Raw genomic sequence first — 15,744 nt, 5'->3', positions numbered from 1 at the left:
TTATTAAAGGGGTTGGCTTACAGAGAGGAGGTTGGTGCAGAGGCTGCCTGGGGGGTGGACTGGTGGAGGCGCGGAGCATGGGCTGGAGGCGGGCCCAAAAAAGGGGCTGGAATGTTCAAGGGTTAAATGGGCCGGTCAAGAGGGCACGTGTGTTCGTGCATCTTAGGGGACTGAAGGTGAACGTAGGAATGTTGCAAGAGACGCACTTAAGAGTAACTGACCAGATTAGATTGAGGAAAGGCTGGGTCAGTCAGATCTTTCACTCGGGACTAGACTCAAAGACTAGAGGGGTCGCGATCCTGATCAATAAGTGGGTAGAATAATTTCAGACGTGGGAGGTCGGTGCATTATGGTCAGTGGGAAACTGGAGGGGGTGCAGGTGTTAGTAGTAAATGTGTATGCGCCAAATTGGGATGATGTGGAGTTTATAAAGAGGATGCTGGGGAAGGTACCGTACCTGGACTCTCAGGTTGGTCATGGGAGGGGACTTCAACACAGTTATTAACCCTGGGTTGGACCGGTCAAGCTCGAAAACAGGCAGGGTGCCAGCAATGGCAAAGGAACTAAAAGGGTTCATGGAGCAGATGGGGGTGGGGTGGATCCATGGAGGTTTGGGCAGCCGAGGGTGAAGGAGCTCTCCTTCTACTCACACGCGCATAAAGTGTACTCCCGGATTGATTTCTTTATTTTGAGCAGGGCCTTACTGGCAGGGGTGGTGGACATGGGGTACTCGGCGATCAGAATCTCAGACCATGCACCGCACTGGGTCGACCTGCAGGTTAGTAAAGACAGTAACCAGAGCCCGCAATGGGGGTTAGATGTGGGACTTTTGGCTGACAAAGAGGTGTGCGAGCGGCTGAGGAAATTTATTCAGAACTACCTGCAGGTCAACGACACGGGGGAAATTTCAGCAGCGGTGGTCTGGGAAGCACTGAAGGCGGTGGTCAGAGGGGAGCTGATCTCAATACGGGCCCATAGGGAGAAGGTGGACAGGACAGAGATGGACCGACTGGTAAAGGAGATACTACAGATCGATAGGATATATGCGGAGACCCCAGAGGCAGGGCTTTTAAGGGAATGGCGGAGGCTACAGGCTGAGTTTGGCTTGTTAACCACAGGGAGGGTGGTGGAGCAGCTGAGAAAGGCGAGGGGGGGGCAATCTATGTGCATGGAGAAAAGGCCAGCAGAATGCTTGCACAGCAGCTAAGAAAGAGGGAGGCAGCCAGAGAGATAGGGAAAGTAAATGACGGAGATGGGAACCTGGTTGAAGATTCAGCTGGGGTGAATAAGGCGTTTAGGGATTTCTACAGTAGGCTGTACAGGTCGGAACCCCCTACTGGGCTGGAGGGGATGAGGCACTTCTTGGATGGGCTGACTTTTTGCGGTCCAGGCGAGGGGACAGGAGAGGCGATTGGGGGAGCTGCCGTTTAGATTATTAGGGGGAAAGCTTTAGGTACCTAGGCATTCAAATGGCACGGGAATGGGACCGGCTGCATAAATTAAATCTGGCCCGACTACTAGACCAAATGATGGACAATTTTCGGAGATGGGACGCACTTCCATTGTCATTGGCTGGGAGGGTGCAGACGGTGAAGAGGACGGTCCTCCCGATATTTCTGTTTGTATTTCAGAGTCTTCCCATCTGTATTCCGGGGTCCTTTTTTAAACGGGTCAACAAAGTGATCACTGGCTTCGTTTGGGCGGGCAAGACCCCGCGAGTAAGGAAGGTAATATTTCAGCGCAAGTAGAAGAGGGCAGGCTGGCACTGCCAAATTTTAGTAATTATTACTGGGCGGCGAAATAGCCATGATCAGGAAGTGGGTGGTGAGGGACGGTCGGCATGGGAGCGTATGGAGGCGGGTTCATGCAAGGGCACCAGTCTGGGGGCGTTGGTAACTGCGCCTCTACCATTCCTGCCGGCACAGTACTCCACCAGCCCCGTGGTCTCCTGAAGTCACCTGAAGGAGCTGCGCTCCGAAAGCTCGTGTTTGAAACAAACCCGTTGGACTTTAACCTGGTGTTGTAAGACTTCTTACTATAGTTTCATGGACATTGTTTATTTTGTTGTTGTTACAGTACCAAAAATACTTCAATAAAATGTTTATTAAAAAAACATTCCAAATGGAGCAGTTTTCAAAAATAAAACTAATGTTTCAAATCTGCTGCCCTATTTAGAACCAATGCCATGTGTAACTCAGAGGGATGGTCCCACAGGTATCACCCTCCTTTCCGTTACCTCAATCTTGTCACCATTGCTAATCTGCACACCTCATCAGTGCCCTGATGGAGCCTCACATCCAATCCCACCTCAATCCTATCCTCACTAACCATCTCAGACACATTAAAATGACTGCACTTTAAATTGCACCCGGCCTTCTGAAGACAATCGCACTCCCATTCACAAGTTGTAACTTTGCAAATATGAAAGGCAATACAAGAATACCTACATTGTGGTTACAATTAACTTAATCCACTAACATAGAACATAGAACAGTACAGCACAGAACAGGCCCTTCGGCCCTCAATGTTGTGCCGAGCCATGATCACCCTACTCAAACCCACGTATCCATCCTATACCCGTAACCCAACAACCTCCCCCTTAACCCTACTTTTATTAGGACACAACGGGCAATTTAACATGGCCAATCCACCTAACCCGCACATCTTTGGACTGTGGGAGGAAACCGGAGCACCCGGAGGAAACCCACGCACACAGGGGGAGGACGTGCAGACTCCACACAGACAGTGACCCAGCCGGGAATCGAACCTGGGACCCTGGAGCTGTGAAGCATTTATGCTAACCACCATGCTACCCTGCTGCCCAAATGCTAAAATGGCCAAATTGCACATCACTACAAAAAAACTCACTAACCAATTTATATAAACAAACAAGGATTCGCCAGCACCTTTAACCAAAAGATTCCGTAAGGAAAGTACAAATCTACTTTGAATGGGAAGGAAAACAGTTTTAGGAGCTTTATCTCCCAGAGTTGAAGCGCAAAGACAGCATTAGGTGAGGCCTGCATTTTTTTTGCTTAGCTCAATCCCTTCACTCCCCCAATAAAAATATGATTAATCAAAAAAAAGCTTTTTCCATCAGGGACTGCTGTCATTCAGATCCACAGTTTAAAAAAGATCCATGTTAAATCCTGTAGGCAACAAGCTGCAGAACATCTACCCCACCATACCAGATATTCATACAGCAAACAGAAAGGAGGCCATTCGACCCATCGAGCACATGTCAGTTACTTCAATGAGCTATCCGATTAATCCCACTCCCCCATCTCTTTTCCCCAGTTATTAATTTTTCTGTCCAAGTTGATAACTAGTTCCTATTTGAATCTGCTTCCATAGCCCTTTTCGGCAGCGCGTTCTAGGTAAGAAATTACCCAGTTGAAAAGAAAATCTCCCTTCTTTTGGTAATTATGTTAAATTTATGCTATCTGGTCACCGACTCCCGTCACTAAACACAGGACACCAATAAGCAAGCACATTGTGCCCATGAGTATTATTTTAGCTAGTCCCACGCCCCACTTGTCTCCCATAGCTTTGCAAATAATTTTCTTTGCATGTTTAGCCAATACTCTTTTGAGAGTCACTCTTTTAGATCCTAACGAACCATGGCATAAAATGTTTTTTTCTTTGCGTCAGGTTCTTTTGTCAATCACCTTAAATCTGTATCGCCTGGCTGGTGAACCTTCTGCCAAACAGGACAGTAAGTCCCTCCGTACTCTGTCCAGTCCCCTCATGATTTTGAATGCCTGTCAAGCTTTCTCTTCACCAACCCACCCAGGGAACTGAAGACTCTCCCACACGTGGATCTATTCCACACCTTCTCCCTTCTAAAATGCGGTGCCCATGATAGAGCACAATACTCTGATTCAATGTTAACAGACTCTCCTTAGTTACTAAAATGAGGATGTTGGGGATTTAGATTTAAAATAGAAACAGAAAATGCTGGAAAAGCACAGCGAGTCTGGCATCCTCTGTGAGGAGGGAATCCAAAGGTTAACGTTTGGAGTCAAACTCCGAGGATGTCACATTGTGTGCAGACCGTTACCGCTGGGTCCTCTCCCCACAGGGCCTGTCAGGCCCACTCAGCTTTTCCAGCACTCTCTCTGCTTGTTTCAACCTGTGCTGAGGGCCAGCCCAACCCCCTCTACTAACCCTCTCTGCTCATAGAGAGGAGCCCAGCTGCCCCACAGGGCTGGAAATTTCAGACAAGCTCCCGGGGGGGGGGGGGGGGGGGGGGGGGGAAGAGAGAGAAGAGGAGCCCCAGCTCCCCGGGGGGAAAGAGAGGAGCCCCAGCTCCCCGGGGGGAAAGAGAGGAGCCCCAGCTCCCCGGGGGGAATGAGAGGAGCCCCGGGGGGAATGAGAGGAGCCCCAGCTCCCCGGGGAAGAGGAGCCCCAGCTCCCCGGGGAAGAGGAGCCCCAGCTCCCCGGGGAAGAGGAGCCCCAGCTCCCCGGGGAAGAGGAGCCCCAGCTCCCCGGGGAAGAGGAGCCCCAGCTCCCCGGGGTGGGGGAGCCTCAGCTCCCGGCGCCGCTGGAGGTTTCCATGGAGGAGGCCGGCCGGGTGGATGGGCAGCTGCTGGGCCCACGAGAAGCACATGGGGCTGAGGATGCGGCTCCCAGGCAGCCGGCCGGCTCCACGTGGGCCTCCGCCCCCAGGCCGGCCCGAGGGGGGCGGGAGCTGCCGCCTGAGGGCCGGGCCCCGGGGCGGGGGGGGACTAGGCCACACTCCCCTCCCCACAGCCTGGCCAAGCCGCCGCCGCACCCCCCCGGCCGGATGAAAGCGCTGTGAGCGGCCGCGGCGCGGTTACCTCGGCCTGCTTCCTGATGGCGTTGTCAGGGCTCAGCAGGTTGCTGAGCAGGAGATAGAATTGCTGCTGCTCCGCCATTGCGCCCAGTGTGAGAGAGAGAGAGACAGGGGGGCGGGAAGGCCGGCTCAGCTAACCTTTGACACCTGCCCAGAGGGCGCGGCCTCCCGCCGCTGGGCGTGGCGAGGACGCTGGCGTACAATGCGAGGTGACGTAAGACACAGCGCATCCTCAACGTGGCGACGCAACACACCGAACAAACGTGAGCGGGAGGACCACCCGGCCTCGGCGTGATGACGTATGGCACACTCCAGCGACGGAGAGCGCAGCCCACGAGGACGGACAGCTGCAGCCCGGCCTCGGCGTGATGACGTATGCGCATCCCAACCTCGGCGTGAGCACGCCGCAGCCAGCAGCCTGGCTGGGCCGGCAGAAGAATGGAGCATGCGTACTGTCGACTATCCCCTCCCCAAACATCACAACATCACAAAGAGGGCGGGGCGCCAACCCCGATTGGCTGAAGTGGCAGCGCGCCAGAATTGACGCTTCCGGCCATTCAGAAAGGGAGGAGGTGGCGGGGGCAGCGCGATGATGTCATGTCAGTCAGCCAGAAGGCGGGAAACGGGCACCGCGCCTTTTGAATGAATGGATCAGCCGCCATCTGCAGACAGGCAGCTTGTCCTCAGTCCATGCTGCCTGCCTGGCTGGTCACTCACACCAAATACTCTGCCCCAGGCTGCATGCCTGACATGGAATGTCAATTTAAACTCAATTTATTTTTTTCATTTAGAGTACTCCATTCTTACAATTTACCATGGCCTATCCTGCTTATAAGTTAAGATTTCGGAGCAGAATTAGGCCATTCGGCCCATCGAGTCTGCTCTGCCATTCTATCATGGCTGATATGTTTATCCTCTGGGCTGCACGGTAGCACAGTGGTTAGCACTGTCGCTTCACAGATCCAGGGACCTGGCTTCGATTCCCGGTTTGGGTCACTGTCCATATGGAGTTTGCACGTTCTCCCTGTGTTTGCGTGGGTTGCACCCCCACAACCCAAAGATGTGCAGGGCAGGTGGATTGGCCACGCTAAATTGTCCCTTAATTGGAAAAAAATAATTGGGTACTCTAAATTTATTTTTTTTAAAGGCAGAGATGAGGAATTTAGTGATCTGTGGAATTTTTTACTGTAGAGACTGGGTTTTAAGTATTTTCCCTTACTGAATTTTAAGGATTATGGGGAATAAGGCAGGAAAGTGGAGTTGACGATTACCATATCCGATTAGTCATTTAAAAAATATATATATTTATTCCAAACACAATCAATAACATGCACAAACAGGAACCAAATATAAACATTCAAACAGTTTGTCGATTTCCCCCCCTTTTTCTCCCTAAACTACGGGGGCAGCGAGCATCCCTGCCTTGTTCCCCTATGCAACCTAAAATATCCCAAATTCATCACGTTCATCCTCACACCCGCCATGGGGGACACATACAGCAACCCCACCCATGAAACACAAGGTGGTCCAAACCCAAACCTCCTCAGGTTCTCGAATAGGTACCGCAATTTGACACCCATTGATATGTTAACCTCCGCTGCACTACCCCTTGATGGGGTCATTACTACATTCAACAGCCTCCTGATGTTGCTTGACATCTGCCGCCCGTTAACAAACCTGTCTGTCCTCTGAGACCAGCTCCAGCACACACCCTTCCAAATGCCTGACCAACAACTTAGCCAATACCTTCACATCTGTATTCAGTATGCAGATGAGCCTCTAAGACCCACACTCTGGCGGGTCCTTATCCTTTTTTGGGATCAACAAAATAGAAGCTTGTGCAAGTGTGGCTGGCAGCTCACCCCTTGCCACTGACTCATTGTACATATCCAGGAGATGGGGCGTCAACTCTGCCAATGACTGTTCATGAAACTCTACCAGAAAGCCACGTGGCCTTGGTACCTTCCCTGATTGCATCAACTCCACACACTACATTATCTCCTGTAATCCCAATGGCCTGTCCAATCCCTGTCTCTTCCCATTCTCCACCTCTGGAAACATCAACCCATCCAAAAAAATGCCCCATATCCGCGTCCTCCCCCCGAAGCTCAGATCTATACACCCCTCCCGATAGAAGGCCTCAAATGACTCATTGATTTTTTTTCTGGCGCCATCACCACCCCCCCCCCCCCACCCTCACCACCCCCCCCCCCCCCTCCCCCCACACCTGCGCAATCTCCCATGCAGCCACCTATCACCTCAACGGATGGGCTAGCAGCCGACTGGCCTTCTCCCCAAACTCATACTGAACCCACCTCAAGCGGCGAAGCTGACCCACCGCCTTCCCTGTTGTCACTCGGTCAAACTGCCCCTGCAGTTTCAGCCGGCAGCTCCCTAGTTGGGGCCTCTGAGTACCGTCAATCCACCGCTACAATAGCATCCACCAACCTCGGCCTCTCCTCCCTCTCAACGCCCTGTGGGCCTTACAAGATATAACCTCCCCCCTTGCAGAAGACACAGAAACTGGCCCTGTAGTTGATAGTGAAAAGGACAGCAGCTGACGCCAGAAGGATGTTAGTGATTTATCTGATTTGGGCAAAGAAGTGGCAGATGGAATTCAATCCACAGAAGTGTGAGTTAATGCATGGGAGGTGACAGAAATCTACCGTTTCAATATGTAATAAGTTTAAAGGAAGAAATGGTTTTGAAGTAAAATGGTTTACTAAAGTCACACATTTCAAACATGACAGTGAAAACTGCTGAATAGCAGGGGAATGATCAGATTAGAATCGGCCAGACAGAAGCAAGGACACATTTTGTTAGTATGAAAATCTGGGCAGCGTTCCTAGTCCAGTTGTCATGGCAACGGAAAAAGTTTGGTGGGAAAGAAATATCTCAATCACACCATATTTCGGCAGGCAAAATTGGATGGACAGACATTACAATCGAATTGAATGAAAATTGCTTATTGTCACGAGTAGGCTTCAAATGAAGTTACTGTGAAAAGCCCCTAGTCGCCACAATCCGGTGCCTGATCGGGGAGGCTGGTACGGGAATTGAACCGTGCTGCTGGCCTGCCTTGGTCTGCTTTAAAAGTCAGCGATTTAGCCCGGTGTGTTAAACCAGCCCCTGAATTGAATGAACTATAATTACCATGACCCAATCACAGCCAGAAAGGGGACAGAACATTGACGATTGCAATTACCTTAAAGCTAGGTGCCGGTATGAACAATTCATCCCGAGATCATCTTATTTCATTTTTGGAGCTTTTGCTGTGCCTTGCTTTGAAAGCCGCCATTTGGTTTATTTCCAACTTCTCCGTATTGTGTATTTTGATTTGAAGAAATGATCAAGAACTGTTGATTATCAACAAATGTTCTGTCGAGTAATATATGAGTGCGGCGACGCATAAGATATACTAACCAAATACAGATCTAACAGGAGGGCAATCAAAGCAAGGGGATACTTAATAAACGGGAAGGTATTGAGAGGGGTTGAGGAAGTGCATGTCCACAGGGGGAATGGGACAACTCATCGCCGCCGACTCATTGCCGCTGTCTCATCGCTGCCGACTCATCGCCAGCCCAACTCATCGCCAGCCCAACTCATCGCCAGCCCAACTCATCGCCAGCCCAACTCATCGCCAGCCCAACTCATCGCCAGCCCAACTCATCGCCAGCCCAACTCATCGCCAGCCAAACTCATCGCCAGCCCAACTCATCGCCAGCCCAAAATAATAATAAAAACAAAAACGCCTCTTCATACATAACAAGTAATTACCGACTAACTAGATCCACAAATTACTCAATTACCAACGCAACGCCTCTTCATACACAACAAGTAATTACCGACTAACTAGATCCACATATAGATTCCTATATTGATGCCTTAGTTGACGAATTATCTACAGAGCATTTGCCAATCCTGAATTGGCTCGAAAACAATTATATAGGTCAGTTAAACAGACGCGGAAATAGCAGACGTGCCCCATTCTTCCCAATGGAAATGTGGAATTTGTATGTTCGAACTTTAAATCATGAAGACAAAACCAACAACCACGCAGAAGCAGCAACCAGAAGACTACAAATGGAATTAGGGATGGAACATCCTACAATATGGAAATTCATTAATGCACTCAGAAAAGTTCAAAAAGGACGAGACTGTTATTTGGAATTGCTTATAGCTGGCAGTGCACCACCAGCAAAATTAAAAAGATACCTAGATACTGATAACCGCATTCTTAGTATAGTCCAAAATTTTAATGAAAGGATTCCTATTGAATATTTACGCGGTATTTCTCATAACATAAAATAAGTCTTTTCACCTCCATTAATTTTTGAGTCTTTGATTTTGAATAAAGATGTTTTTAATATCCACCGAATTTTATTGAGCACTCCATGAATTTCAATTTTTAGTTGGGCTGGCGATGAGTTGGGCTGGCAATGAGTTGGGCTGGCGATGAGTTGGGCTGGCGATGAGTTGGGCTGGCGATGAGTTGGGCTGGCGATGAGTTGGGCTGGCGATGAGTCAGCGGCGATGAGTTGGGCTGGCAATGAGTTGGGCTGGCGATGAGTTGGGCTGGCGATGAGTTGGGCTGGCGATGAGTTGGGCTGGCGATGAGTCAGCGGCGTTGAGTTGGGCTGGCGATGAGTCAGCGGCGATGAGTCGGCGGCGATGAGTTGGGCTGGCGATGAGTCAGCGGCGATGAGTCGGCGGCGATGAGTTGGGCTGGCGATGAGTTGGGCTGGCGATGAGTCAGCGGTGATGAGTCAGCGGCGATGAGTTGGCTGGCGATGAGTCAGCGGCGATGAGTCGGCGGCGATGAGTCGGCGGCGATGAGTTGTCCTAGACCCTCCACAGGTCCTTGAATGTGATCGGACTGGCGGAAAAGGAAGCGTATTTTCCTTTATTGGGGGAGATATTGAAGACAAAAGCAGGGATGGAATGATGGGACTATGTAAAACGCTGGTTAAGGCCATAGCTGGAGTATTGTGTGCAGTTCTGGTCACCACATTACAGGGAGGACATAACTGCTCTGGCAAGAGTGCAGAGGAGATTCTCAAGAATGTTGCCTTGGCTTGAAGTTTACAGCTATGAGGAGAGATTGGATAGTGTGGGTTGTTTTCCTTAGAACAGAGGTAGCTAAGGGACAATCCTTTACACGCACATGATAACAAACGTACACATAACAGCAACACATGCATACACACATATACAGGCATTTGCCACATACGCACATGCACACACACTCAGAAGTTAACACATGCGCACAGATATGTGCATGTGTGCACACATGTCTGCCTGCACATGCATACACACACATGCCTACTTAATAATCATTCCACTTGGCTTGAACTAAAGAATTGCAAAACTCATTTAAAATGTCTGGTTCCTATTCCTCGACTGCTGGCGACAGGATTGTCTTTTTGAGGATTGTGGAATTCTGAATCCTGCTCTGACATTTCGTTTGAGGGTCAGTCCGGTGCATAATGTAAATTCCACTCCCTGCGATGCTGGGCAACGGATTGGCAGGCCTCTTCATTGCGGTATCTCCCCATCTGTAGGAAGATCATCAGCCAGGAATTATTGTATGCGAATGAGTTATTCTTCAAAGACACTGCAGATGTCTAATATTATATAGATAGTGCCCAGGGTTTAGGATTAGGGGCGAAATTCTCCGACCCCACGCAGGGTCGGAGAATCGGCCGGCAGCGGCGTTAATCCCACTCCCGCAGGGTTTTTAATTCTCTGACCGGCCAAAAACCGGCGCTGTGCAAATCCCGCCGGCAGCTTCTGAAAACAGCTGGCGCCGGCGGGATGTCATTATATTTTTGTTTCCACAAATCTCCGGCCCGGATGGGCCAAAGTCCCGCCGATGTGGCCACGGGTCACGTCGGCGAAAATCACAGTACCTTTAAAACGGCGTCAACCATTGATGATGGTTGATGCCGTTCAGGGGGGGGGGGGGGGGGGGGTGGGGGTGTGGGTTGCGGCATCGGGGGGGTTGCGGCATCGGGGGGGGTTGCGGCATCGGGGGGGTTGCGGCATCGGGGGGGGGGTTGCGGCATCGGGGGGGGTTGCGGCATCGGGGGGGGGTTGCGGCATCGGGGGGGGGTTGCGGCATCGGGGGGTTGCGGCATCGGGGGGGGTTGCGGCATCGGGGGGGGTTGCGGCATCGGGGGGGGGGGTTGCGGCATCGGGGGGGTTGCGGCATCGGGGGGGGGTTGGCGGCATCGGGGGGGGTTGCGGCATCGGGGGGGGGGTTGGGGGCAGCGGCGTGCAGAGAGGGGGGGGCGACGGATGCCCGGGGCCAACGCACCATCGCCCCCCCCCTCTGTACGCCGCTGCCCCCCCCTCTGTACGCCGCTGCCCCCTACCCCAACCACCCCCCCTCACCACCCCTACCTCCCTCCCCAACCCCCCTCCCCACCACCCCTACCCCCTCCCCACCACCCCTACCCCCCTCCCCACCACCCCTACCCCCTCCCCAACCCCCCTCTCCACCACCCCTACCCCCCTCCAACGCCGCCCCCCCATCTCTCGCAATGCCGCAACCCCCCACCCTCAACGCCGGGTCCCCCCCCTCTCAACGCCGGGCCCCCCCCCTCAATGCCGGTACCCACACCCCGTCCCCCTCCCTCTGAAGGCCGGTACACATACCCCCCTCCCTCTGAAGGCTGGTACCCACACCCCCCCCCTCTCTCCTCCTCCCCCCCTTCCTTCCTCCTCCCCCCTTCCTTCCTCCTCCCCCTTCCTTCCTCCTCCCCCCCTTCCTTCCTCCTCCCCCCTTCCTTCCTCCCCCCCCTCCTTCCTCCTCCCCCCTTCCTTCCTCCTCCCCCCCTTCCTTCCTCCGTTAGTGGGGGGGGTGCGGTGTTAGTGGGGGGTGAGGGGTGGGGGGGTGCGGCGTTGGAGGGGGGTAGGGGTGGTGAAGGGGGTAGGGGTGGTAAGGGGGTTGGGGTGGTGAGGGGGGGTAGTTGGGGTAGGGGGCAGCAGCGTACAGCGGGGGGGCGACGGTGCGCTGGCCCCGGGCATCCGTCGCCCCCCCTCTCTGCACGCCGCTGCCCCCAACCCCCCCCCCATGCCGCAACCCCCCCCCCGATGCCGCAACCCCCCCCCCCAAATGCCGGAACCCCCCCCCCCCCCCCAAATGCCGGAACCCCCCCCCAAATGCCGGAACCCTCCCCCCCAAATCTGGAACCCCCCCCCCCAAATGCCGGAACCCCCCCCCCCCCCCCAAATGCCGGGTCAGTCTCTCTCCTCCTCGCCCCCCCCCAAATGCCGGGTCTGTCTCTCTCCTCCCCCCCCCAAATGCCGGTCTGTCTCTCTCCTCCTCCCCCCCCCCCAATGCCGGTCTGTCTCTCTCCTCCTCCCCCCCCCCCAAAATGCCGGTCTGTCTCTCTCCTCCTCCCCCCCCCCCCCCCAAAATGCCGGTCTGTCTCTCTCCTCCTCCCCCCCCCCCCACCCCCCCCCCCCCCCCCAATGCCGGTCTGTCTCTCTCTCTCCCCCCCCCCCCCAAACGCCGGGTCAGTCTCTCTCCTCCTCCCCCCCCCCCAAAAAAAACGCCGGGTCTCACCACTTCCGCAGCTGGTGAAACTGACGCGTATCGCGTCAGTCAGCTGCTGGCCCCTCCGGGAACGGAGAATAGCCGCCTAAAAGAAGGCCCCCACGCCGGAGTCATCTACACCAATTTTGCTCGCCGGAAATCGGCGTTACGACGGTCTGCAGAGAATTTCGCCCCAGGTTAGTAAACTATTGGTGCAAAGGTTAAAGGGGTGTCCTGGATTGTGTCTTTTATATCTTGACTCCCACTTAATCAAATCATTCATTGTTTCACCATAAGCCTCAGTTAGCACTCTGCAAAATGTCATCGCCTGTACCCACCACCATGTTTATAGAGTCCATTACATAAAGAGCTTTCAAATTATGGTGTACAGAGGGCAGCACGGTGGCGCAGTGGGTTAGCACTGCTGCCTCACGGCGCTGAAGTCCCGGGTTCGATCCCGGCTCTGGGTCACTGTCCATGTGGAGTTTGCACGTTCTCCCCGTGTTTGCTGCGTGGGTTTCGCCCCCACAACACAAAGATGTGCAGGGTAGGAGGATTGGCCATGCTAAATTGCCCCTTAATTGGAAAAAATGAATTGGGTACTCTAAATTTTAAAAAATAATAATAAATTAAGGTGTAGAGAATTATGAGGGGCCTAGATGTTGTGTTTGGTCCTTTGTACTTTACGAAGGAATCCACCAAATGCTTCAACTTGTTCAAATCAGAATCTTTTATTGAGTCTTGTGTGGTAAGATAGCAACCTGACACAGAGCACGTTATCATGGAGTCTGCTAACTACTCTGGAACTTGCACCCAGCACTGACCATTCACTTGTATGTCTTATCACCCTCTCAATCTTCTTCTGAAGATGGCCGGAAGTGTCTCCCTTTATATCGTAGTCACAGGTCACATGACCTTGGTCTGGAGACTGCATTGTGTGTCTGTACCGCCACCCGCTGGTTGGAGGTCTCACACCATCCAACTATGATATAGCCCACAGGCGCATCGCCTCACTAGAGAGGGTAGACAGGATAGACTTCTTTCCCCTAGCTGAGGGGCCAATTACCAGGGGCCTTAGATTTAAGGTGGTTGGTAGAGGGATTAGAGGGGACATAAGGGAAAACTGTTTCACCCACAGGGTGGCAGGCTCCTGGAGTTCACTGCCTAAGTTGGTGGTTGAGGCTGAAATGCCCAACTCATTCAAAGGGCAACTAGGGATGGGCAACAAATGCTGGCCTAGCCTGCGACCCCCACATCCTGTAAATTAATAACAAAACAGACCTGCATCTGAAGTGCTGTGGCCTGCAAGGCTGTGGATCAGGTGTTGGAAGACAGGATTAAAACGAGTTTCCCTTTCTTCTCCGTTTGGTCGGTGCAGACACGATGGGCTGAATGGCCTCTTTCTGCAATGTAAATTTTCCCTGGTTCTAGGGTCCTGTACTGAAAGGATGTTTGCTCTTGTGGGCGAGACTAGAACCGGGGGACAGAGTTTCAAAATTAGGGCTCTCCCATTTAAGACAGACATGAGGAACAAAGAAAAGTAAAGCACAGGAACAGGCCCTTCGGCCGTCCAAGCCCGTGCCGACCATGCTGCCCGTCTAAACTAAAATCTTCTGCACTTCCGGGGTCCGTATCCCTCTATTCCCATCCTATTCATGTATTTGTCCAGATGCCCCTTAAATGTCACTATCGTCCCTACTTCCACCACCTCCTCCAGCAGCGAGTTCCAGGCACCCACTACCCTCTGTGTAAAAAACTTGCCTCGTACATCTCCTCTAAAACTTGCCCCTCGCACCTTAAACCTATGCCCCCTAGTAATTGACCCCTCCACCCTGGGAAAAAGTCTCTGACTATCCACTCTGTCTATGCTCCTCATAATTTTGTAGACCTCTATCAGGTCGCCCCTCAACCTCCGTCGTTCCAGTGAGAACAAACCGAGTTTATTCAACCTCTCCTCATAGCTAATGCCCTCCAGACCAGGCAACATCCTGGTAAACCTCTTCTGCACCCTCTCTAAAGCCTCCACATCCTTCTGGTAATGTGGCGACCAGAATTGAACACTATACTCCAAGTGTGGCCTAAATAAGGTTCTATACAGCTGCAATATGACTGGCCAAGGTTTTTCTGGAGGAAGGTGGGGGGTTTGTGGAGCTCCCTTCCTCCATGGATGCAGGGCAGGGCCTTTGATTATTTTTAAGGGTGAGTTAGTTACATTCTGAATTGAAAAGGGAGTGAAAGGGTATAGGTCAGGGTTTTTTCAAGGTGCGGGTCGCGCCCCGTGACGGGAGGGTCGTGGAGCAATTGGTTGTGCCATTCCCGCTGTGGTTCCGATCGGGGGAGAAGCGCCCGACTGCCACGACCAGCTTTTAAATTGATAACGACGGCCGCTGCCGCCTTTCAAACGAAAATAAATGAGGCTGTGGGCAGTCTTCCGGCAAGAGGTGGCAGCAGAGAGCAGGTCACGCACCCTGCATGTGCTCTTGACATCCAACGCCATCTATGAGCGTGCTATTGGCTAAAATCACAGAGGAGAGCGGCATCCTTTTCCTAGCTGCTGGCAAGCAAGGCAAATAAGCTGTGAGGATGGATCATTTTCTTAAAAGTAAGAGATGGCCAGAGAATCAAATAGGCAGTTTACCTACTGGACAGGACTTCACAACAGGATCTGCTGGAGAGAGCTGTTCAGGAGAGTCCAGGGCAGGACAGAGAAGTGCTGATGTTAGCTCTGTACAAAGCTCCAGGGCCTACAAAGAAGAAGCTTAACTCGGGAATAAAGCAGGATAATTTCTTGAGGTATGGTTTTGTCAATTGTGCCTGTGCAAATAAGGATGCAAAACCCATGTGTGTTATATACGGAGAAGTGCTGGAAAATGACAATGACATTAGAAGTTTCAGATTTTGAAAGTGAAGTTTTGGGTGAAAAATTCCTTTTGAGGTTGTGACCCCACAGTCAGCTATTAACTCACAGATTACTCCAAATTAAAAGACTAATAGAACAGTACAGCACAGAACAGGCCCTTCGGCCCTCGATGTTGTGCCGAGCAATGATCACCCCACTCAAACCCACGTATCCACCCTATACCCGTAACCCAACAACCCCACCCCCCCCTTAACCTTACTTTTTAGGACACTACGGGCAATTTAGCATGGCCAATCCACCTAACCCGCACATCTTTGGACTGTGGGAGGAAACCGGAGCACCCGGAGGAAACCCACGCACACACGGGGAGGACGTGCAGACTCCGCACAGACAGTGACCCAGCCGGGAACTGAACCTGGGACCCTGGAGCTGTGAAGCATTTATGCTAACCACCATGCTACCGTGCTGCCCTATTGGGGTGGATGAAGCTCTCAGTGCTCCCGGAGTCAAGAAGGCAAGGTGTCT

The 15,744-nt window shown here is 52.5% G+C and overlaps 1 protein-coding gene across 2 annotated transcripts in view; it reads right to left on the bottom strand.

The window, feature by feature from the left end:
* The window catches only part of kpnb3 (karyopherin (importin) beta 3), a 63,184-nt gene extending 58,207 nt beyond the window's left edge, over positions 1-4,977 (bottom strand). For both annotated transcript variants that reach the window (XM_038817699.1, XM_038817700.1), the window contains exon 1: positions 4,821-4,977. In XM_038817699.1, coding sequence (XP_038673627.1) covers positions 4,821-4,898 — 78 coding nt within the window. In that variant the 5' untranslated portion in view covers positions 4,899-4,977. The remainder of the gene's footprint in view (positions 1-4,820) is intronic.
* Positions 4,978-15,744: the final 10,767 nt, after the last annotated feature.

Source organism: Scyliorhinus canicula, chromosome 14 (assembly GCF_902713615.1).
Source record: "Scyliorhinus canicula chromosome 14, sScyCan1.1, whole genome shotgun sequence".
NCBI lineage: Eukaryota > Metazoa > Chordata > Chondrichthyes > Carcharhiniformes > Scyliorhinidae > Scyliorhinus > Scyliorhinus canicula.
This window is presented reverse-complemented; position numbering and strand designations above follow the sequence as displayed.